This window comes from Aotus nancymaae, unplaced genomic scaffold, assembly GCF_030222135.1.
Source record: "Aotus nancymaae isolate 86718 unplaced genomic scaffold, 86718_ANA_hifiasm-v0.15.2.pri h1tg000010l, whole genome shotgun sequence".
Taxonomy (NCBI): domain Eukaryota; kingdom Metazoa; phylum Chordata; class Mammalia; order Primates; family Aotidae; genus Aotus; species Aotus nancymaae.
This window is the reverse complement of record NW_026988421.1, coordinates 65247163-65272730: the sequence shown is the minus strand read 5'-3', so window position 1 is coordinate 65272730 and position 25568 is coordinate 65247163. Positions and strand designations below refer to the sequence as shown.

At 40.5% G+C, this 25568-nt stretch overlaps 1 protein-coding gene and 1 pseudogene across 19 annotated transcripts in view; one reads left to right on the top strand and one right to left on the bottom strand.

Moving 5' to 3' along the window:
* Positions 1-25568, top strand: part of USP54 (ubiquitin specific peptidase 54) — a 133241-nt gene that overhangs the window by 62020 nt on the left and 45653 nt on the right. For all 19 annotated transcript variants that reach the window (XM_064374301.1, XM_064374304.1, XM_064374305.1 and 16 more), the window contains 4 exons: positions 3021-3113; positions 22160-22294; positions 25030-25143; positions 25278-25360. In XM_064374301.1, the coding sequence (XP_064230371.1) occupies positions 3021-3113; positions 22160-22294; positions 25030-25143; positions 25278-25360 (425 nt within the window). The remainder of the gene's footprint in view (positions 1-3020; positions 3114-22159; positions 22295-25029; positions 25144-25277; positions 25361-25568) is intronic.
* Positions 1329-1756, bottom strand: LOC105722612 (small ribosomal subunit protein eS25-like; annotated as a pseudogene).

Sequence of the window (25568 nt, the reverse complement as noted above, 5' to 3'; positions counted from 1 at the left end):
ATCCACCCACCTTGGCCTCCCAAAGTGCTGAGATTACAGGTGCTAGCCACTGTGCCCAGCCTCTTTCTCAGTTTTTAAGTTTTTATTTGAAAACAATCCAAAAAAAATTCTCTGCTGGCAAGCCTATAGAAAAAATTTAAGTACTTTCCCTAATTATTACTACAGATTTCATGTAGTTGAGTGGGGTTGTTTAGGTTTTTGTCCTGGATGATGCATATTAGTTCCCTTTCTTTCTTTCTCTTTTCTTTCTTTCCTTCTTTTTTTTTGGCAGGGGTCTCACTCTGTTGCCTGGGCTGGAATGGAGCGGTGCAGTCACAGCTCACTGCAGCCTTAACCTGTTAGGCTCAAACGAACCTCCCATCTCAGCTTCCCTAGTAGCTAAGACTACAGACATGTGCCACCACACCTGGCTAATTTTTTTTTTTATTGTTTGTAGAGAGTCCGGGCATTGTGGCTCATGCCTGTAATCCAAGCACTTTGGAGGCCAAGGCGGGTGGATCACCTGAGGTCGAGAGTTCAGGACCAGCCTGACCAACATGATGAAACCCCGTCTTTAAAATAATAATAATAATAATAAATTTAAAAAGAAAAAGAAATTGTTTGTAGAGAGAGGGTCTCACTGTAATTGCCTAGGCTGGTCTTGAACTCCTGGGCTCAAATGATCTTCCTGCCTTGGCCTCCCAAAGTGCTAGGATTATAGGCATGAGTCAACACACCTGGCCACATATTAGGTTTTTTAATTACTTTTTATCCTGATAATACTTTTATGATTTAGAAGCAGGCAAAATAAGGCATTAGTATAAATTTGTATGTTTACCCCCTTCTTGGCCATAGTCCCATTTTTATAATTGTTTTTTTCTATATTGTTATTTATATTGTCATTTGAAACAATATTTATGATTTTCCATTCTAATTTCCAGTGCCATATATAATACATTGCGCGCACACACACACACATTTCTATATCCATACTTAATGATTGAAGCATTGATGGTTTTGGAGTCCCTATTACAATCGTGTTACATGTTGAAAATAATTGTTGCTATGAGCTAATACTCTAACTTTTGGTATCAAAGCTGTGTTTGCTACATGAGTTGAACCTATTACATTTGTTATAAAAAGGTGTTATTTACTTGGGAGCATAGCCAGTTTCAAAGAACTTTTAGTGTATGTATCTTGAGACATAAGTAAGAAGAAGCTCCAGAAGAGTGCTGGGATCTGGGGCTCCAGAAAGTATACTTTTTTATATATTATGACATTAACTGTTTTCCTAGCAAGTGGGAGCTTCCTAAGGCATTATGCTATATATTTCTTTTCTTTTCTTTTTTTTTGATTTAATAAAGTTTTATTTTTCCAAATGTACAGTTGGTTGGACCTATTCATGCATCTTCACCAGCAGCTGGAGCTTCTCCACCCTTGGTATTTCTAGTGTAAATTACTTGAGCTATGTGCTTTAAAACCAGTTTGATAAGTCCTTTGCTAAGGAACTCCTGAATGGCTGCCCTGCCAGGAACCCTTGAATCTTCAGTCTCTCAGAGACCACAGCTGGGGTTATAAGTTTATAGTTGGGAACTTCCTTGCAGAGTTTGTCATAGGTAGCTTTGTCAAACAAGACTAAGTTATTGAGCTTGTCCCAAACTTTGCCTTTGGACCACTTCTTCTTTTTGACCTTGCTCCTGGATTTGTTCACTGGGTCTTTGTCTTTCTTGGCTGACTTTCCAGCATCTTTCTTCTTTTTGTCATCCTTGGGCTGCATTGCGAAGCTTAGAGAACAGCAGCGAACACTGCAACTGTGCTAAGATGTCAGAGTAAAAAAAAGCACATCATTTCTTTTTTAACTAAAAATTGCAGTTTATTCAGATTTCCTTAGTTTTTACCTGGTGTCCTTTCCTGGCCCAAGATTTCATCTAGGATACCACATTTAGATTTGCTTGTCATGTCTTCTTAGGCTCCTCTTAGCTGTGATATTTTCTCATAATGTCCACGTATTTGATGATCTTTGACAGTTTTGAGTAGTACTGATCAAGTATTTTTTTTTTTATATCCCTCTCCCCTATTGGAATTTGTCTGATGCTTTTCTCATGATTAGACTAGGGTAGTGGGTTTTGGAGAGGAAGACCACAAAAGTGTAGTGCCATTCTCAACACATCACATCAAAGGTATATACTGTAACATGATTTATCACTCTTAATATCATTTTTTTTTTCATTTCAGCAAAAGTATAGAAATCATTATTTTTTACCCAGTGTTCTTAAGGAGGTCACACTTCTTTTAGAAATGTCTAAAAATTGAGAGTTCTAACAAAGACAAAATTCCACACTGTAGTTTACATTTCTTTTATTTTTATTTTTTTGATTTTAATTTTTTAATTTTTTGAGACAGAGTCTCACTCTGTTGCCCAGGCTGGAGTGCAATGGCACAATCTTGGTTCATTGCAACCTCTGCCTCCCAGGTTCAAGTGATTCTCCTGCCTCAGCCTCCCAAGTAGCTGGGACTGCAGGTGCCTGCCACACCTGGCTAATTTTTGTATTTTTAGTAGAGACAGGGTTTCACCATGTTGGCCAGGATGGTCTCGATCTCTTGACCTCGTGATCCGCCCGCCTTGGCCTCCCAAAGTGCTAGAATTACATGCGTGAGCCACCGCGCGCGGCCCACATTTCTAATATAAGTTTTAAACTATTCTTACTTTTCTTGTGGACCATTAAAATAAATCCTTATTATTCAGCTTTAACCCATAAATTTCCTCTTCAGGATCACATTTAATGTATGTCATGTCATATTTTCACTGAATTACCTTCACTTTACTTTCAAATGAATATATTTCCCAGAATATGACCATTTATTTTTCTCGTTAGATACCTTAGCTTCTTTCACATTTGTTTTAATATACTAGAATGAAGTTTTCGCTTAGGAATAAAGGTATCTTCTGCAGTCATTACCTATGTTTGCATGAACTCTTTACTTTAAAATTAAATGATGGCTTTTTATAGAATAATGAAGTATTTTTCATTTCTCACCAGGTTTTGTGGCACTTGGATATCTTCCGACGTAGCTTTAGGCAGCTTACAACTCACAAGTGCATGGGAGATTCCTGCATCTTTTGTGCTCTCAAGGTAACTACTTCTGATTAGTTTCTTCTCACTACCATTGGGTTGCCAAATGGTCAACATCAAGGTGGTTTGGTTAATCAGGATGATGCTAAAGAATTTGTTACTGAATTATCTACCTGTGGTTTAGTGTAAAAATGGACATGATTGGTTTGCTTGCTTCAAAGAATTGGTACTTGGCATGGGTAGTCTCTTTTACTGAACCTTTTTTGCTTATGCAACTCTATTTGATATGATAGGATATTATGCAAGTATGCTTCTACTTTTTTTTGGAGGGGGGATGGGGCCTCACTGTTGCCCAGGCTGGAGTGCACTGGTGCAATCTCGGCTCACTGCAACCTCCGCCTTCTGGGTTCAAGCAATTCTCCTGTCTCAGCTTCCTGAATAGCTGGGATTATAGGTGCATGCCACAATGCCTGCTTAATTTTTTTTTTTGAGACAGAGTCTCGCTCTGTCACCAGGCGCCAGGCTGGAGTGTAATGGCACGATCTTGGCTCATTGCACGATCTTGGCTCATTGCAACCTCTGCCTCCCTGGTTCAAGCAATTCTCCTGCCTTAGCCTCCCAAGTAGCTGGTACTACCGGTGCACGCCACCACGCCCAGCTAATTTTTATATTTTAGTAGAGATGGGGTTTCACTATGTTGGCCAGGATGGTCTTGATCTCTTTACCTTGTGGTCTGCCCGCCTAGGCCTCCCAAAGTACTGGGATTATAGGCGTGAGCCACTGCGTCCAGCCAATTTTTATATTTTTTTTTTGTTTTTTTTGTTTTTTTTGTTTTTTTGAGACGGAGTTTCGCTCTTCTTACCCAGGCTGTAGTGCAATGGCGCGATCTCGGCTCACCGCAACCTCCGCCTCTGGGGTTCAAGCAATTCTCCTGCCTCAGCCTCCTGAGTAGCTGGGATTACAGGCACACGCCACCGTGCCCAGCTAATTTTTTGTATTTTTAGTAGAGACGGGGTTTCACTATGTTGACCAGGATGGTCTCGATCTCTTGACCTCGTGATCCACCCGCCTCGGCCTCCCAGAGTGCTGGGATTACAGGCGTGAGCCACCGTGCCTGGCCCCAATTTTTATATTTTTAGTAGAGATGGGGTTTTGCCATTTTGGCCAGGCTGGTCTCAAACTCCTGACTTCAGGTGATCTGCCTACCTCAGCCTCCCAAAGTGCTGGGATTACAGGTGTGAGCCACCGCACCCAGGCTGCTTCTGCTTTGAGTATTTATTTGAAAGGCTAATTCTAAATTTTCAATTTAAATGAAGCAACTAGTTGTTTTTAGGGAATTAATTTTGTTTGTTAAAGCTAAGTTTAGCAATAAACTCTTCCTATTGATAAATGCCAGTACAACAGACGAGGTGGCACATACCTGTAATCCCAGCTTTTGGGAGGTCAAGGTGGAAGGATCGCTTGAGACTAAGAGTTAAAAGCTGCAGTGAGTTATCATTACACCACTGCACTCCAGCCTGGGCAACAGAGTGATACCCTGGCTCAAAGAAAAGAAGAAAGAAAAAAAAAAGGAAAAGAAAAGAGAAAAATGTCAGTATTAAAATTTTGTTATTCCCTAGTTTCCCATTACTACATTTACTTGATTCTTTTATATTAGCTCTCTACCCCATGTATTGTTTAGCTTCAAGTTTTTCATTTCTGTTTTTTATTTCCTCACCTGTCTCCAAGTTTTTCATTTCTGAATATAATGAAACCAGAGATTTCTTTAGAGCAAAGAAAATGGCCTAAAGTGAGAGATTTCTGACTTGGAGATTTTCGGTATGTTGTTAAAGAGAAAGAAGTATGATGTGTAAAGGGGTAATTCCAACATGTAGTTTCCCTGTATTTTCTTGGTCCAGATATATAATGAATTATTTATATGTGGATGAGTCTGTCTAATTTCTGAGTAAGCTTCCACAGTCATTTTTGGTTTCATAAAGCCTGAATTCTTGGTTTGTTACAGGGTCGCTTGGATGTGATTGTTATATGTTTAATTTTTAATAGTTGCTTTAACATCCTGAAATAGGAATTGTGACTAAAAACTTTAGGAGATTTTCCCAGTTATATATATGTATATTTTGAGATGAAATCTTACTAGTTTCCTAGGTTGGTCTTGATCCTGGGCTCAAGAATAGCTGGGATTACAGGTTCATGCCACCACACCCAACTCACTTTGGAGTTTTAAGGCAGTTTTTTTTTTTTTTTTTTTAATTAAAAGATGGGGTTTCACCATGATGGCCAGGCTGGTCTTGAACTTCTGACCTCAGGTGATCCACCCACCTCAGCCTCCCAAAGTGGTAGGTGTGAGCCACCGCACCTGGACTTTTTTTTTTTTTTTTTTTGGAGATGGAGTTTCACTCTTGTTGCCCAGGCTGGAGTGCAGTGGCGCCATCTCAGCTCACTGTAACCTCTGCCTCCCAGGTTCAAGCAATTCTCCTGCCTCAGCCTCCCAAGTAGCTGGGATTACAGGCATGTACCACCACGCCTAGCTAATTTTTGTGTTTTTAGTAGAGACGGGGTTTCACCATGTTGACCAGGATAGTCTCAATCTCTTGACCTCAGGTGATCCACCCACCTCAGCCTTCCAAAGTGCTGGGATTACAGGCGTGAGCCATCACGCCCAGCATTGGTATTTCTTTGTGTGAATAAATCACTGTTGGTGGTCCCTTCTGCCAAATGACTACCAAATATTGGTAGTCATTTGGATTGTTTCTATTTTTATTTTTATGAACAGTATTACTAAGAACGTTTTTGTACATGTTTATGTATGTGTATACATTTCTTTTGTACACATGCCCAGGACTAGGATTGCTAGACCATAGAATATGTATGTCTTCAACTTTTTTAGATAATGCCTTTTGTTTTGCAATGTGGTGGTATTCATGTATACTCTGATCGGCAGGCTTATTTTGGAAGTTGAGAAAAGACAGTTCTGAAATTTATATAACAAACAGGGAAAAATAGAACACTACTGAAAAATAACAATAAAGTGAATGACTACAGAGTAAGTAGGCTAAGTTATTTATTATTTATTTATTTATTTGAAATAGGATCTTGTTCTGTTGCCCAGGCTGGGGTATAGTGGGGCTATTATGGTTCATTGCAGCCTCGACCTCCTGGGCTTAAGGAATCCTCTTGCCTCAGCCTTCTGAGTAGCTGGGACCACAGGCACATGCTGCCATGTCTGGCTCATTTTAAAATTTTTTGTAGAGATGAGAACTGACTATGTTGCCTAGGCTGGTTTTGAACTCCTGGACTCAAGCAATCCTTCTACTTCAGCTTCTCAAAGTGCTAGGGTTACAGGCATGAATTACCATGCCTGGTCCAGAGTATGCTAAATTATATTCTAGTAACAAACAACCCTAAAATCCCTGTGATAAATATACAAAAGATTTATTTCTCATTCACTGAAGATAAGTAGGGAAACTGCTGATTATAGTCACTTAGGTACCAAAGCTACAATCATATTGAATATTATTATTTTTCAGCGACAGGATCTTGCTCTGTCACCCAGCCTGGAGTATGGTGGTACTGGTCATAGCTCACTACAGCCTCAAACTCCTTGGGTCAAGCAATTTTATGCCTCAGCCTCCCAAGTAGCTAGGACTATACATGTATGCCACCATACCTGACTCTTTTTGTTTTGTTTTATTTTTGTAGAGACAGGGTCTTGCTATGTTAACCAAGGCTGGTCTTGGAATTCCTGGCCTCAAGTGATCTTCCCACCTTGGCCTCTGAAGGTGCTGGCATCCACCATATAAAATATTAGTTGTTAATCCAGGGGGAGAAAAAGAGCTCTGGAGGGTTTTGCGCAGGCAGTTAAATGCTCAGCAGTTCACTTTTGCTCACATCTCATTGACCAGGAGTAATTATCTTGTCCCACTGACCCACAAGGGAACATGGAACTGCAATCCTATGGTGATCCTTGAGAGAGGCAAGATCAGAGATATTTGCCAAACAGTATTAATGACTACCATACTTTACCAGATACCAAGAATAATTATAAAACTATAATAATTAAGACAATGTGGTATTTACACAGTATGGCAAATAAGTCAATGGAACAAAATTAGTAATTTAGAAATAGTCATATAGGAAACTTGCTACTTGCTCTGTGAATCTAAGGAGAAATTGGATTTTTCAATAAATGTTGTTTAGACAATTAGTTATCTCTGTAGGGAAAAGAAAAAGGAAATTAGTTTTCTGCTTCATACCATACCAAAAATAAGAATTTCAGATGAATTAAGGGCTAAAATGTGGCTCACACCTCTAACCTGAGCACTCTGGGAAGCCAAGGTGGGAGAATTGCTTGAGCCTAGGAGTTTGAAACAAACCTGGGCAACAAAATGAGATCCTGTCTCTGTAACAAGTCAAAAATTAGTCAGGCATGGTGGTACACACCTGTTGGCCCAGCTACTTGGGAGGCTGAGGCAGGAGGTTTGCTTGAGCCCAGGAGGTTGAGGCTGCAGTGAACTGTGTTTGTGCCACTATACTCTAGCCTGGGTTACAAAGTGAGATTCTTGTCTCCATTTTTTTTTTTTTTTAAGTTTTAGAAGAAAATGTGAGAGAGTATCATGACCTCAGGAATAGGGAAGTACTTATTTAATAAGACATGAAAAGTCAAATGTTAAGAAACTGATAAATTTTACTACAGAAATTCAAAAACTTTCATTCATTAAAGACTCCATAAAGAATGCAAAGAGACGAGGCTACAAACCTGGAGAAAGTATCTTCAACATATATATGCAACAAAAGATTAGTATCCAGCATAGAACTCCAGAGAATTCCTATAAAAAATAAGTAAAAGATAAATGAGTCAAGATAAAAATGGACAAAGCTACTAACAGCCATTTCTCAGGATAGGAAACCCAAATAACCCCTAAGCATATGAAAAATGCTTACCAACATTAGTAATCTAAGAAATGTAAATTAAGCCATACCCTTCAGGTTGGTAAACATTTTAAAATCTGATAAAATTATTACTGCCAGGCTGTGGTGGCTCACACCTGAAATCCCAGCACTTTGGGAGGCTGAGGCAGGAGGATCGCTGAGCCTAGGAATTTGAGACCACCATGGACAACAAAGTGAGACCCTGTCTCTACAAAAACATTTTAAAAAATTAGGTGGGCATGGTGGCATGTGCATGTAGTCCTAGCTACTTGGGAGGCTGAAGCGGGAAGATCACTTGAGCCCAAGAGGTTGAGGCTGCAGTGAGCCTTGATTGCGCCACTGCACTCCAGCATGAGTGACAAAGCGAGACCCTATCTCAAAAAGAAAAAAAAATTCAGTGTTACCAAAAAGGTAGAATAATGAGAACTTTACATACATTGCTAGCTGGAATATAAATTGATACCACTACTTAGGAAAACGGTTTGTCATTACTTAGTAAAATTAAACTTACATGTAACCACCTCACAATTCCACCCCTAGATATACATTGTAGAAAACTTCTTGATACATAATGTACCAGGAGATATATTTGAGAATGTTCAAAGTAGTATTTTTTGAGATTGAAGAAAAATGGAAACAACCCATTCCAACTACACCAGAGTGGATTTTAAAATTGTGGTTTATTCCAATAGTAAAATACTATATAGTAATGAAAATGAATGATCTGCAGCTGCGTACAACAACTTGGGTTAATCTCATTAAACATCACATTGATTGAAAAAAGCAAGTCAGAGAAGACTGTATAACCATGATTCTGTTTATATACAAATCAAAACCAGGGAAACTGAATAACATATTGTTCAGGGTACATGCATATGATAAAACTGAGAGAAAAAGGGAATGATTTTCACAAAATTCAGGATAGTTATGTTCTGTGGAAGGTGGAGGGTGGATTTCATGTAAGAATATGTAATCAATTGGAGAACCTTAAACTCATGGTTTATTTTTCTATTTCTTAAATTGGGTGGTGGGCACATGGGTGTATGGGTGTTAATTTACCATATTCTTTGGCTATGTACATGTATACGTTATGTTTTCTCTTTTTGTATGTTGTATGACTATTTTAATTATAAAATATAGAAAAGCACTGCAACCATTCTAGGAAGCACACTAAAGTGTAAAGAGGAAAGCTGAAAATTGCTTGAATTCTAGCACAGAGATTGTCATTTCTCTCTTTCTCTCTCTCTCTTTTTTTTTCATTAATAGAGACAGGGTTTCTCCATGTTGGTCAGGCTGGTCTCAAATTCCCGACCTTAGATGATCTGCCTGCCTTGGCCTCCCAAAGTGCTGGGATTACAGGTGTGAGCCACCACACCCAGCTCTTGCTCTCTTTTTTTATTTTTTATTTTTTGAGACAGAGTCTTGCTCTGTCACTCAGGCCTGAGTGCAATGGTACGATCTTGGCTCACTGGGTTCAACCTCCATCTCCTGGGTTCAACCTCCATCTCCTGGGTTCAAGCAATTCTTGTGCCTCAGCCTTCTGAGTAGCTGGGATTATAGGTGTGCGCTAGCATGCCCAACTAACAGATTGTCATTTCTCTTTATGATTCCCCTCTGGTCTGTATTTCTGGTAGTAAGTCTTTTTGCCCACTGTTTTTGTAAAGAGAGTACGTTTCTCCAGATCCCTAAATTATCCCTCTATCTGTAGTATCTTCCTACTTCATTTGTTTTTAAACCTAAGAATACCCTGGAATGCTATTTTGAAGTTAGTATCTTCTTATAATCCTGAAGTGGCTCCCACTTATCTCTTAAATCACTTAAAAATGCATGATTAGAGACATTTTAAAACCTATTTTATATTTCTTTCCCCTCTTTTCCTTCCCTAGGCGTTTTCCATTTCAACTATGATAACAGTGCACTCGCTATGTCTACCTCTCAGACATTTCAGATGCCATTCACTTTGCGTGGAGTGTTTTACCTTCCTTTTGCCAAACCACATCCAATTTTCAGAACTCTGCTTCAGAAATTACCTTCTTCATGAAGTTTTATTTAAATTTTAAATTAAAAAATTTAAAAAAACAGAGACAGGGTCTTGCTATGTTGTCCAGGCTGGTCTTGAACACCTGACCTCAAGTGATCCTCCTGCCTTAGCATCCCAAGCTGCTAAGATTACAGATGTGAGCCACTGTGCCCTGCCCTTCATGAAATTTTAGAAATACTGTCTATCTAGATCTATGATTGTTTGACTTAACAGTATTTAGCATGGCTGAATGAATTTTTGGAAAAGTAGCTCAACTCTTCTCTCTTGGTATTTCTCACAGTTCCTAGTACAGTGCTTGGACCTTACTATAAACACTGTACTTTTTCTGGGTTGATATAATCTTTTGGTAGTTCTTGAATTTTATTAGTTATCGAGTTTTTGGTAGTTGCCTTTTGTTTTTCTTTCTGTCTTTTATATCTTTCTCACTCTTGTCCTATTTAATGGAAAGAGATTTTCATCCTGTGACTTTTGGTCTTACTTTTTTTAGTAGGCTTTTCTCATTTGGTAAGGGAAGGTAAAATATGTATGGTGGGTGAGGCTAGGGTGATGATGAAAAAGACCTGCTGAAGGAAGAAGGCAGGCTTGGGATTCTGTCAGCAAAGCAGTTATCTGGTATCCTGTGGTTAAGTTACATGTTACCTTGTGGTGTTTATAGTGTGGGTATAATTTTATATACTTAAATCCCATTTTTTCCCTGCTTCCTATTTAAAAATTAGAGGGATATGTGGTGAGGCTAATTCCTTTTTGCTGGCTATTTATAACCAGTTTCCATTCTCTTTCTCTCTTTTTTTTTTTGAAATGGAGTTGCTTTGTCACCCAAGCTAGAGTGCAGTGGCGCAATCTCAGCTCACTGCAACTTCTGCCTCCCAGGTTCAAGTGATTCTCCTGCCTCTGCCTTCCCAGTGGGTGGTGGCTAATCTTTGCATATATTTTTAGTTGGCTAGGCTGGTCTCGAACTGCTGACCTCAAATGATCTGCCTACCTCGGCCTCCTAAACTCTGCTGGGATTACAGACATGAGCCACCATGCCTGGCCCTCTTTGCATTCTCTAATGCTAAGTTGATATGTAAAATTCTTTTTTTTTTTTTCTTGAGATGGAGTGCAGTGACACGATCTGGACTCACTGCAACCTCTGCCTCCCAGGTTCAAGCAGTTCTCCTGCCTCTGCCTCCCAAGTAGCTGGGATTACAGGCGTGTGCCACACACCTGGCTAATTTTTTGTATTTTTAGTAGAGCCAGGGTTTCACCATGTTGGCCAGGCTGGTCTTGAGCTCCCGACCTCAGGTGACCCACCTGCCTTGGCCTCCCAGAGTGCTGGGATTACAGGCATGAGCTACCATGCCTGGTTGCAAAAATCTTATTTTGTGGTTTTTTTTTTTAGAACAGGAAACTCCAAAATGTCTCAACTGGAAATATAATTGACCCTTGAACAACACGGGTTTGAACTTTGTGGGTCCATTTATGTGTGGTTTTTTTTCAATAAATATAAAATTTTTTGAGATTTGTGACAATTGGAAAAAACTCACAAACAATATAGCCTAGGAATATCAAAAAAATTAAGAAAAAGTTATGTCACAAACGTATAACTTATGTGTAGACTGTAGTCTATTAACTATGTTATTGGTAAGGCTTCTAGTCAACAGTAGGCTCTTAGTAGTTAAGTTTTTGGGGTGTCAAAGTTATACACAAATTTTTGACTGTATGGGATCAGTTCTCCTAACCACTGAGTTGTTCAAGAGTCAGCTTTATAAGGACTTGCCAATTCTGTAAAGTCAGGTTTCTTTATTTTGAAGTATAATTATTCACTTTAGGAACCACTATTAAGGACAAAAGGAAACACTAACATGTTTCTAGATGAATCAGAGGCTAGCCAGCTTTCCCTTAGTCTGATGTTTAGATGAGGGACTTGCCTTTCCATGTCTGGCTTAAAGATAAATATTCTTGAGGCCAGGCACGGTGGCTCACACCTGTAATCCCAGCATTTTGGGAGGCCGAGGCAGGTGGATCATGAGGTCAGGAGTTCAAGACCAGCCTGGCCAACATGGTGAAACCCCATCTCTACTAAAAATAACAAAAATTAGCCAGGCGTGGTCATGGGCACCTGTAATCCCAGCTACTCGGGAGGCTGAGGCAGAAGAATCACTTGAAACTGGAAGGCATAGGTTTCAGTGAGCTGATACTGCACCACTGCACTCCAGCCTGGGCAAAAGAGTGAAACTCCATACAAAAAAAAAAAAAAATTATATATATATATATATTCCTGTTCTTTCTCCGTTATATACTTTATCTTGCACCAATTCCTAAAACGCACTTGGTGTTGGCCTTATGTAAAGACCTTTTGGTTCATGTCTTTAATATTTTTATTGTTATCCTCTGTTACATGGACATCTGTCATTATTTCTGTGTCTTGTGATCTTCAACATAGTATTTATGATCCATTTATTTTGGTTCTGTAAAATGTACTGTTTTTTTTCTGTATTACTTGATACTAAGTCCCTACAGTAAATTTAGCCTCAAAATCTTGCATGCAAGTTACTAATTACACCTTTCACTGAAAAGATTTTGTGTCAGTGTGTCATTCTGCTTACTTTGGACCATGATGCCTGTCAATTCTGACTTAAAAATTGAAGGCTGGGTACAGTGCCTCACACCTATAATCTCAGCACTTTCAGACGCTGAGGCAGGTGATCACGAGGTCAGTAGATGGAGACCATCCTGGCTAACAAGGTGAAACCCCATCTCTACTAAAAATATAAAAATTAGGTTGGGCGAGGTGGCTCACACCTGCAGTACCAGCACTTTGGGAGGCTGAGGCGGGTGGATCACTAGGTGAAAAGATTGAGACCCGCACGCGGTGGCTCACGCCTGTAATCCCAGCACTTTGGGAGGCCGAGGCGGGTGGATCACGAGGTCAAGAGATCGAGACCATCCCGGTCAACATGGTGAAATCCCGTCTCTATTAAAAATACAAAAAATTAGCTGGGCACGGTGGCGTGTGCCTGTAATCCCAGCTACTCAGGAGGCTGAGGCAGGAGAATTGCCTGAACCCAGGAGGCGGAGGTTGCGGTGAGCCAAGATCGCGCCATTGCACTCCAGTCTGGGTAACAAGAGCGAAACTCTTGTCTCAAAAAAAAAAAAAAAAGAAAAGATTGAGACCATCCTGGCCAACGTGGTGAAACCCCCGTCTCTACTAAAAATACAAAAATTAGCTGGTGTGGTGGCTACTCGGGAGGCTGAGGCAGGAAAATCACTTGAACCTGGGAGGCAGAGGTTGCAGTGAGCTGAGATTGCACCACTGCACTCCAGCCTGGGCGACAGAGAGAGACTCCATCTCAAAAAAAAAAAAAAAAAAATTGAAGAAGTTTGTGTACCATGTCCCCTCAAAAGCCCCAAATTTATTCTATCTCATTTCACTAAAATATTTTTCCTGACCTAAATTGCTGTTATGCTTATAGCTCAGAGGTCTTATTTATTATTCACATTGAATCTAATCTTACACTCAGGGTATGACTTGACTTTGGTGTTGGCTTATTTATTTATCTCTGTTTAGGAGAGGAAATCCGTCCTCTGTATTGAATGTGCCACAAAGATTTTGTTCTTCCAGGGATTGTACTAGAGGCTTTGCAGTGCCAGGATGTAGGACAGAGTGTTTTTTGTTATAGGCAAAGCAGAATGTGCATTGATTGGTTAAACAAATCTTCTCAATTAGTGATTTTTCTTTTAAGAGTGCTAGTATAAGGCATAAAAGCCTGGGGATGGTGCTGGTAGGGGGTGGGTGAGGAGGAAATAGAATTTTGTGCATAAGGTATCATGTAATGTCTGTATATGGAGGGCAATTAGACTGTTCTGATGGGGCACAAAGGTATGTGTCTGCTCATAGTTGTTCATTTGTTAATTGGGGGAAAATTTGAGAATTCAAGGAATAAATCTCTAGTATTTTTCTTTCTTTTCTTTTCTTTTTTCTTTGAGACGGAGTCTTGCTCTGTCGCCAGGCTGGAGTGCAGTGGTGCAATCTCAGCTCACTGCAATCTCCACCCGCCAGGTTCTAGTGATTCTCCTGCCTCAGACTTCTGAGTAACTGGAATTACAGGTGTGTGACACCATGCCCGGCTAATTATTTGTATTTTTAGTAAAGATGGAGTTTCACCGTGTTAGCCAGGATGGTCTCGATATCTTGACCTCATGATCCACCTGCCTCGGCCTCCCCCAGAGTGCTGGAATTACGTGAGCCACTGCTCCTGGCCTAGTATTTTTCAAGTTATACCTTATGCCTGTTTCTCTATTGTGTACTCAAATATAAGCACAGAGAATAAAATGATACAAGAAATCACTCATTGTTCATTATTAATCCATTCCTTTCTTTTGCAGATTTTAGGAATGGAAGGTTCTTCATTGTTCTTTAGTCTCAGCCACTATCGGAGAAGAGAAAACTCATTATTCTGAACTGATTGTTTAAACTAGGAAATTAGATTTCTAGTATATTTTCTAGAAATTTTAGCTGGTAATACATAGCTCTCACATAGGAAGTATGTCCTTATGGCTAATCCAGATATCATCTACTTGAGTTTAACTTCCTTGTTTTGGTCACATATGCATGAATATGAGCATATTTGTGTGGTCCTTTGATTATCCTTCCTTAGTTTTAAGTTCCTATTAGGCTGTGACTGGTTTAAATATTTTCAGCTAATTTATCCATTGGCAAAACTTGAATAGTATAAAATGAATTCTTCATCTTTTTTTAAAATTTGGAATTCAGAATTATATTACGATGTTCAAATAGGAGGGGTATGACTGCAAGGAAACATAGTGAATCATGATGATTCTTTGCCAGAATTTATGGCAGATCTTACAGTTTAGACAATCTCAAAACTTTGTGCATATCCAGAAGGGTCTTCCTCTCCCCTTTCAATTTTTCCTGTGGGGTAAATGGTTATGTATTGATTCTCAAAATTTGATTTGAATACTGTTGGTAATTTATAAGAGTCTTGCAGTTTTGATCTTGGCAAAAATTAGTAAATTGACTATTATATTTTATAAAACCTTAACATTAGTTTATTATTTCATACTAAAAGCAGTATCATTCTCTGATGAATTTGGCCCATATCTGTCTCTGTGTCTCTCTGTCCATTGTCTTAAAGTCTTGGTGTTCCCGTTTTCTGTGTTTGTCTTTGTGCATATGTGAGTGCCTCTATTTTTCATGGGTGGTAGCAGGAATGAGTGTGATATGTAGCTTATGATGGTCTTTAACTTCACCATTGCAAGTCCAAAATATTGTTATGAACATAATGCAAATAAGGCCTTAAAGTCATGAGGTGATATGGTATTGATAATTGACTTTAATTTAAAAGGACTGGTAAAGGATTTGTAGGTGCTTTTCTAATCAGAGAGTTCAGAAGGTAGCTATATGGTTAGAGAATCCCATGGGAGAAACTAGCTACTCTTCTCTCCCTTCCCCAAAGTTAGATCAAGAGTTTGTATTAAATTACATATGTGATGATATTAATAAATTATTGATACTTTTTGGGGTGCATGTGATAATATTATGGCTATTTATTTATTTATTTGAGACAGGGGCTTGCTCTGTTGCCCAGGCCAAAGTGAAGTGATGCAGTTATAGCTCACTGAACTCTTGGCCTTAAACAATCCTTCCCACCTCAGCCAACTGTGTAGCTGAGACTGCAGGTGTATGCCACTGCATCTAGTTAATTTTTTTTATTGTAGACACAAGGTCTTGCCTTGTTGCCCAGGTTGGTCTCAAACTCTTGGCTTTAAGCCATCCTCCCAAAGTGCTGGGATTATTAGGTGTGAGCCACTATGCCCAGCCTTATGATTATGTTTTAGAGAAAAAGCTTTTTTTTTTTTTTAGAGATATATTCTGAAATAGTTACAAATGAAAAATGTTTGGCACTTGTTTCGAAATGATCTGAGAGTAGGTTAAGTGGGTGGGTGGCATAGATGAAATAAGATTGGGCACAGGGAGTTGATTGAGCTATTCTGTTTACTCTTGTATGTTTGAAATTTTCTACAATAAAATGCTAAAATCCTATGTTATTATAATTGGGTTCCAAAAGGGCAAAATGTTTTTCCCCTCTTGAAATAGAACTTTCAACGTTCTTTTGAACACACAAAACCGAGTGAATGTTCTCTTTTCCAGTAGTCTGTGACTAGCTCCCTTACCTTACTTACAGAGGGTAATGTTTACAAAGAAGCTAGACTGGCCAATTAAGTTCTATGATCCACAGGAGATATAGCAAAAATAGTGATTATGAGAGTCAAAATAATGAGTGATTTGGGAAGCCCAGATCAAGGAGGGAAACCCTAAGAATTGAGTTAATGGCAGGGTATAAAGTTTGTCACACCTTTGCAGAAGGTATTGCAGGGATGAATTGGGCTGCTTACTGGAGCACTTTCCAAAGACCTTGAGCTCAAAAAGCACCAAAATTAATGACAGCCTTTCTCCTTAATCCTCACCTTCTCTACTCATGACTTCTTTTAGCTATAAGGCTAGGAAATCCTGAGAGAGAAATAAACAGCTGTTCTCCACTTAAGGAGAAGAGTCTGTATTTTAGGGGAAAAAATACTTAAGCAACAGCTGCATTTGTAGATGCCAAAGCACAAAGACTTTCTGTTTTTATGGCACTTCTATCTTATTTACATGATTTTTGCTAATCCAAATAATTATGTGCTCATGTGGATAGAATTGTTTGCTACTTGATCAAGAGAGGTGGGTGGGGAAGCACCTGCTTTTAGTCATTAAAGTCTTGTTGTTTTGTACTGCATCCAAGAAACTAGTTAACAGACAAAAAGTGATTTGCCTTCTCTTGAGAATGAAAGGGAAGACCTCTTTGCTTTCACCCTGTGAAGAAGAGCAGAGAGAAACTCAAAGATGAGTTTTCTCTACTTGTTGAAATGGAACCATCAGGGACCCCACAGGGAAAAGTGAATCCTGGTTTTTGATTCTTCCTGCCCTTTCTCCTTGGCTGTCATAGAACTCAGCAATTGGAAGAATACCAGTTTTTGTTCCTTATTGGTGCTGCCACCTGTTCTTACTGCTGAACTAAATGTTCTTGGCTTTCTTTGGTGTGAACAGGATCTCCCTCTGGGAAAGGTGGGAGGAGGGTGAAAAAGGGAACGGGAGGAGACCCATTCCAGCCCCTGTGCTCATGTGAGAGGGACACACAGAGGTTACTGTGCTTCTCTAACAGAGGGTCTTTGTGCTACAGCTTCTTCCAGAACTCTACAGATGCGTGCTGGGCGGGCTCAGTCTGCTTTATCCCTAATATACTTGCTTCTTCCTAACAATAGCAGAGCAAGACCGACAATAATAATTAAAAAAGGAGAATAAGGAAAATGTAGTCAGAGGCCATTCTGAATGCACAGATTCTCACTGTGTATGAGGAAGGATGCCTGTAATTAAGAGGTGAGAAAAGATTATATCATGGAGATGTTGATACCACTAACTGAGGAGCCAAATCTATTGTTACAGACTCACTCTGGGTGCAGTCAGAGCTCTGATCTTAAGAACTTTCCTTTCTCTACTGAAACCGTTGTTATCTAGGTCATGGGAAATATGCCTCCTTTGAATGGGAGAAACAATAGAGAATAGAAAAAAGTGTAGTTCTTCCTACCCAGATCTCAGAGACTGAGGAAGTAGCTCAAGGTAGAAGCACCTGACTCAGATCCCTTCTTTCAGCATAGGACAGTGACAGTCTCTTAAGCAACCTGAAATGACTCCCAAATAGAATAATAATACCTAACACTTAGCACTTATAACACTGACAGGGATTAGTCTAAGATATATACACATTTTTTTTTTATTTTTTATTTTTTTATTTCCTGAGATGGAGTCTCTGTCGCCTAGGCTGGAGTACAGTGGTGCGATCTCGGCTCACTGCGACCTCTGCCTCCCAGGTTCAAGCAATTCTCTGCCTCAGCCTCCTGAGTAGCTGGGATTACAGGTGCCTGCCAGCACACCTGGCTAATTTTTGTATTTTTAGTAGAGACGGTGTTTTACCATGTTGGCCGAGCTGGTCTTGAACTCCTGATCTTAGGTAATCCCCCCAACTTGGCCTCCCAGAGTGCGCCGGTATATACCGTATGTGTGTGTGTGTGTGTGTGTGTGTGTGTGTGTACTCATTTAATCCTTAAATAGCCCTAGGCAGTAAATACTTTTTTTTTTTTTTTTTTGAGATTTAGTCTCACTCTGTAGCCCAGGCGAGAGTGCAGTGGCACAACCTTGGCTCACTGCAGTCTTCACCTCACAGGTTCAAGCGATTCTGCTGTCTCAGCCTCCCAAGTAGCTGGGACTACAGGCGCCTGCCACCATGCCCAGCTAATTTTTGTATTTTTAGTAGAGACAAGATTTCACCATATTGGTCAGGCTGGTGTAAATACTATTATTAAACGCTCTCTTTTTTTTTTTTGAGACAGAGTTTCGCTCTTGTCCAGGAGTGCAATGGTGCAATCTCTACTCACTGCAACCTCCACCTCCCAGGTTTAAGCAATTCTCCTGTCTCAGCCTTCCAAGTAGCTGAGATTACAGGTGCTTGCTACCACGCCCGGCTAATTTTTGTATGTTTTAGTAGAGACAGGGTTTCACTCTGTTGGCCAGGCTGGTTCTGAACTCCTGACCTCAGGTGATCCACCTGCCTTGGCCTCCCAAAGTGCTGGGATTACAGGTGTGAGCCACGGCGCCTGGCCTAAACTCTCTTTGGAAAGAGAAACTGAGGCCTAAAAGAAGTTAAAATAACTTGCCCAAAATCATATAGCTGAAGTATCGGTGTTGGGATTTTGAACCCATTTTGGCTCCAGAATCCAGGCTCTTAACTATTAATACCATCGCTGAGTGGAGCCCTGTCTTTTCTCAAATAGGGTTATCTGAACCACAGAACACAGAATGTGATTAGAGTAACTATTTTTTTTTTCTTTTTTGGAGTAACTATTTTCTTAATTCTTTTCAAGATGGCATATAGCTAGTGCTATGCATAGGAGAGTTGCTATTTCATTAGGAACAGTTGAAGCCCTAGAGTATTAGCGCTTAATTCTTTCAGAAATCCAGTTGAAGAAGACTAAAGGGGCTGAAGTTTACAAATTTCAGATTTGTATAGTACTGTCCTGGAAATAATTTCCTATTGGTTTGTTTTGGAACCAATTTTGGTTTTTGAACACAGGACCAAACCTTATTCATTCTTTGTTCTGGAATAGAGCCTATGTCAGCAATACTTTCTTACCAGCGACAATTAAGAAGAGCAACAGGCTGGGATATAATAGTGGTCACTAAATTTTGCAAAGCTGGGTTGACCTTCTTTAAACAAATCATCATGTCAGGCCACTATGCAATTAGTAAAAGCAGTCACTGCTTTTCCCCTTTCCCTGTGTTTCTCCTTATTTCTCCAAAGGTTCAAAATCCCATAGGTCACTGGACAAATATCCAGTTATTTAACTGTGGACTCTTTTGGTATAGTTTAAGAGGTTACTGATAGGCATTCTTCCCCTTCCAGTAACAAATTATGAAATTTGCCTGCTTTTACCTGACCTTATAATGGCTTGTTTATAAATTTCCAGGTTAAGCCAAAATAATGTGGAGTCATTATAACAGATTTCCCCCACAGCTTATTAAATAATACTAAATATGTATTGCTGGCACTGCCTCCTCCACATCATATGGAGACATTTGTAGGAACATAATAGCAGGTTACACAGTGATCTGTTCTTGAGTTGCTGCAGAGGTAGATATTCAATATGTATGAGGAAGAAAGATGCTAGTGAGAGGGCAGAATGAGAAAAACAATTTTTTTTTTTTTTTTTTTTTTTTGAGACGGAGTTTCACTCTTGTTACCCAGGCTGGAATGCAATGGCGCGATCTCGGCTCACTGCAACCTCCGCCTCCTGGGTTCAAGCAATTCTCCTGCCTCAGCCTCCTGAGTAGCTGGGACTACAGGCGTGCGCCACTATGCCCAGCTAATTTTTGTATTTTTTAGTAGAGACGGGGTTTCACCTTGTTGACCAGGATGGTCTCGATCTCTTGACCTCGTGATCCACCCACCTTGGCCTCCCAAAGTGCTGGGATTATAGGCATGAGCCACCGTGCCCGGCTAATTGATTGATTTAAAAAGTTAAAAAGTTGTTGGTTATATGTTATATGCCAGTACTATCCTAGTTGTTGGGAGCATACACAGAATAAAAGGACAAAAATTTATGTCCTCATATTCTCAAGATTGGAGTCAGACAATAAGTAAAATATATAGTATGACATAGTAATAAGTGCTGTAGAGAAAAAGAAAAATAAAACACATAAGAGTTGGGGGTTTGGGGAAGGGAGGGTGGAGCTTGCAATTTTAAAGAGGGTGATCAGGAAGTACTCTATTGAGAAGGTAGTATTTGGATAAAACCCCACAAGAAATGAGTGATTGAGCCATACATATCTAGAGGAAGAATGATCCAGGCATAGAACTCAAATGTGAAGGCCCTGAGTTTAGAACATACATGGTAGGTTTGGGCCATAATGAGGGGCCAACTGGTGTAGAGTGAACCAGAAGTAGAATAGTATGGCTGGGCATGGTGGCTCAAGCCTGTTATCCCAGCCCTTGGGGAGGCCGAGGCAGGTGGATCACCTGAGGTCAGGGATTCGAGACCAGCCTGGCCAACACAGTGAAACCCCGTCTCTACTAAAAATTCAAAAATTAGTGAGCTGTGGCGGCAGGTGCCTGTAGTCCCAGCTACTCAGGAGCCTGAGGCAGGAGAATTACCTGAACCCGGGAGGTGGAGGTTGCAGTGAGCCGGGATTGCACCATTGCACTTAGCCTGGGCAATAGCAAGACTCTGTCTTAAAAAAAAAAAAAGTAAAATTCAGTGTGATACTTTTTACATAAACAAAAAATACTAATAAGGCTGGGCAAAGTGACTCATGTCTGTAATCCCAGCACTTTTTTTTTTTTTTTTTTTTTGAGACGGAGTTTCGCTCTTGATACCCAGGCTAGAGTGCAATGGCGCGATCTCGGCTCACCGCAACCTCCGCCTCCTGGGTTCAGGCAATTCTCCTGCCTCAGCCTCCTGAGTAGCTGGGATTACAGGCACGCGCCACCGTGCCCAGCTAATTTTTTGTATTAGTAGAGACGGAGTTTCACCATGTCGACCAGGATGGTCTCGATCTCTTGACCTCGTGATCCACCCGCCTCGGCCTCCCAAAGTGCTGGGATTACAGGCTTGAGCCACCGCACCCGGCCAATCCCAGCACTTTTAGAGGCCAAGGTGAGAGGATTGCTTGAGTCCAGGAGTTTGAGACTAGCCTGGACAACATGGTGAGACCCCATCTCTTACAAAACAATTAAAAAGTTAGCGGCATGTGGTGGTGCATGCCTGTAGTCCCATTTATTCAGGAGGCTGAGGCAGGAGGTTGAGGCTGCAGTTAGCCATGTTTATGCCACTGCTCTCCAGCCTGGGTGACAAAGCAAGACCCTGTTCAAAAAAAAGCACACAAAAAACCCACAAATATACACAAAAGTATCGTGTGCATTATTTAGGGATATATATGTAAAACTATTAAAAATGGAAGATTATACAACAAATTTATGATATGAGTAGCTGGTAGAGAGTAGGGCAATCTTAAATAGGACTTTAGCATTATCTGTAGATGAAGGTAAATATGATAGAATGTTTATTTCTGGATATCACACACACAGATTTTTGGTATGTTATTCTTTGTACTTTTTGATAGTTTTATATTAGCTGAAAATTTTAAAAGAAAGGGGATCAAGATTCGTAGGATGAACCCCCAGAAAATTTGTTGATACATTCACATGTAATTTTTTTATTTTTACCTAACCATCTACTTCTGTCTGTATTGGAGGAAAGGAAATGAGTAACTGCATTACATTAATTCATGACAGTGGTTTCTCCTAATATGTCCTTGGCATCATATTCAGATGTAGGAGTGAGGATCTTTATTAGCACGGATCATGCTCTTCATTCTGATTCTCGATTTTATTTTTAATCACTAACTGCAAGCATATCAACCCATGGGAAGCACATTTGGTTTCATAGCTGTCATCATGGAGGTGCTAGCATGACAGACTAGGATGTATAGAAGTTTAATAACAGCATTGCACTTTTTCTCTTGTCTAACCTCTTCCTACAGGGAATCTTTAACCAGTTTCAGTGTAGTAGTGAAAAAGTGCTTCCATCTGACACTCTCCGCAGTGCTCTGGCAAAGACTTTCCAGGATGAACAACGTTTCCAGCTGGGGATTATGGATGATGCTGCAGAGTGCTTTGTAAGTGCTGGCCTCCGGCCCTCTTTGATATGGGGTGGGACTACTGATGGTCTCCATCAGGGACTGGTTACTTTATGGTGGAATTTACTGTTACACCCATTTCTACCTTTAGAACTAGGAGTTTCTCTGATTTTTCAGGATCTAAAATGTCTCTGTTATAGCAGTGTGTTATTATTTTTCCTTTAGGCAGCTGGTGGTTTTGTGCTTGTTATTGAATAAAACATCAGCTCTCACCTTCAAGGAGCCAAGGCTCATTAAAATACAAATTGTTGGTCTGTACCCTCAGAGCTTCTGATTCAGTAGGCCTGGTGGAAGGGCCCTAGAACATCTGTATTTAACAGGTTCCTAAGTGATGTTAATACTGATGCTGCTGGTCTGGGGACCATACACTCCTCCATTTCTAAAGATAATTAATCAGGGAATAACTGAGTCCCTAACCTAAGTGTGATGTCCTATATAGATAGCCACATTGCCCCCAGTGCCCATTGCTCTTCTCAACTCTGTATTCTTTTTTTTTTTTTTTTTTTTTTTTTTGAGACGGAGTTTCGCTCTTGATACCCAGGCTGGAGCGCAATGGCGCGATCTCGGCTCACCGCAACCTCCGCCTCCTGGGTTCAGGCAATTCTCCTGCCTCAGCCTCCTGAGTAGCTGGGATTACAGGCACGCGCCACCGTGCCCAGCTAATTTTTTGTATTAGTAGAGACGGGGTTTCACCATGTTGACCAGGATGGTCTCGATCTCTTGACCTCGTGATCCACCCGCCTCGGCCTCCCAAAGTGCTGGGATTACAGGCTTGAGTCAACTCTGTATTCTATCCATCAACCTTCAAAAGACTCTCTATACATCCATTTAGAAAATTTGAGGCCAGGTGTGGTGGCTCACGCTTATAATCCCAGCACTTTGGGAGGCTGAGGCAGGTGGATCATGAGGTCAGAAGTTCAAGAGCAGCCTGGCCAACATGGTGAAACTCTGTCTCTACTAAAAATACAAAAATTAGCCAGGCGTGGTGGCAGGCGCCTGTATTCCCAGCTACTTGGGAGGCTAAGGCGGGAGAATCGCTTGAACCTGGGCGGCGGTGGTTGCAGTGAGCCGAGGTTGCGCCACTGCACTACAGCCTGGGTGACACAGTGAGACTTTGTCTCAAAAAAAAAAGAAAGAAAAGAAAATTTGAGAGTGATACATACCTCATCACAGGGTAAAATGTGGGCCCAAATCAGAGGTACTCTTGAGGAACTGGATCACTGATATATTGCTGGTGGGAAAGTAAAATGATATAGCTACTCTGGAAAACAGTTTGGCAGTTTCTTAAAAAGCTAGACAGGCTCATGCCTGTAATCCCAGCACTTTGGGAGGCCAAGGTGGGCCAATGATGAAGTCAGGAGTTCAAGACCAGCCTGACCAACATGGTGATACCTCGTCTCTACTAAAAATACAAAAATTAGCTGGTCATGGTGGCACGCGCCTGTAATCCCAGCTACTCAGGAGGCTGAGGCAGGAGAATCGCTTGAACCTGGGAGGCAGAGGTTGCGGTGAGCCAAGATTGCACCACTGCACTCCAGCCTGGGAGACAGAGCGAGAATTGGTCTCTAAGAAAAAAAACTAGACATGTAAACTACCATATGATCTGGCAATTACATTCCTGTACATGTATCCCACAGAAATGAAAACTTATATTAAAACAAAACCTGTTTATGAATGTTCATAGAAGCTGTATTCATAATAGTAAAATACTGGAAACAGCCCAAATGTCCTTCAGTGAGTAGACGGTTGAACAAATGATGGTACGTCTATATCATGAAGAACTATGCAGCAGTACAAAGAATTAAGTATTTTCTAAAAATAAAAAGAAACTATTGATTTACACAACTTGGACAGATCTCAAGGGAATTATGCTAAGTGAAAAATGCAATATCAAAAGGTTATGTGCTGGCCAGGCGCAGTGACTCACTCCTGTAATTCCTAGCACTTTGGGAAGCCAAGGTGGGCGGATCACTTGAGGTCAGGAGTTTGAAACCAGCCTGGTCAACATGGTGAAATGCTGTCTCTACTAAAAATACAAAACTTAGCCAGGCTTGGTGATGCACACCTGTAATCCCAGCTACCCAGGAGGCTGAGGCATGAGAATCACTTAAACCTGGGAAGTGGAGGTTGCAGTGATCTGAGATTGCTCTACTGCATTCCTGCCTGGGTAACAGAGCCAGATTCTGTCTCCAAAAAAAAAGTTATGTGCTATATGATCCCATTTATATAATATTCTTGAAATAAAATGATGGAGATGAGAGAAGACATTAGTGATTACTACAAGTTAGAATTAGGATTCGTCGGGTAAGGCTCTAAATGGGTAGCATGAGGGAGCCTTGTGGTGATGGAACTGGTCTATATCTTGATAAAATGACATAGAGCTTATACATACACACACACGAATGCATATGAAACTGGTGAAATCTGAATAAGCTCTGTGGATTCTATCTATGTCCATTTCCTGGTTTTGATATTGTACTATAGTTACCTAAGATGTTAATATTGGAGGAAGCTGGGTGAAGAATACAGGGAGTCTCTTGTACATTTTTGAAACTTGCTATGAATTTATAATTATTTCAAACTAAAAAGTTAAAAAAATCAAAGTATTCCTACCTTCCAGAAGGGTTGCTGTTTCTCTGGGTAAGCTGCTTACCAATTTATGTACTTGTCTGTTAAGTATTGTTGGTGTACTGCTTTTGTTCTTTCCCTATCAGGAAAACCTCCTGATGAGAATTCACTTCCACATTGCTGATGAAACCAAAGAGGATATATGTACTGCCCAACATTGCATTTCTCATCAGAAGTTTGCAATGACATTGTTTGAACAGGTGAACTCTTATCTCCATCTTTTTTTGGACCTTTTCTTCAAGAACACTTTATCCTGGGCTGTGGGGTGTTACCTGGGTGCCACAACAGTTCCTGATTATGGTTGCTTGTTTTTGCCTTTTTCTCTTTGGCTCAGTGTGTATGTACTAGCTGTGGTGCCACTTCTGATCCACTGCCTTTCATCCAGATGGTACATTATATCTCCACCACTTCCCTTTGGTGAGTCTTACAGGATTTTCTGTTGTGCCTTTAGGTATTCCTCTAGTTGTTTGGACTTTTTTTTTGTTTTTGAGACGGAGGCTTGCTCTGTTGCCCAGGCTGGAGAACAGTGGTACAGTCTTGGCTCACTGCAACCTCCACTTCCCAAGTCAAGTGATTCTCCTGCCTCTGTCTCAGCTACTTCCACATATAGTACACGCCCAGCTAA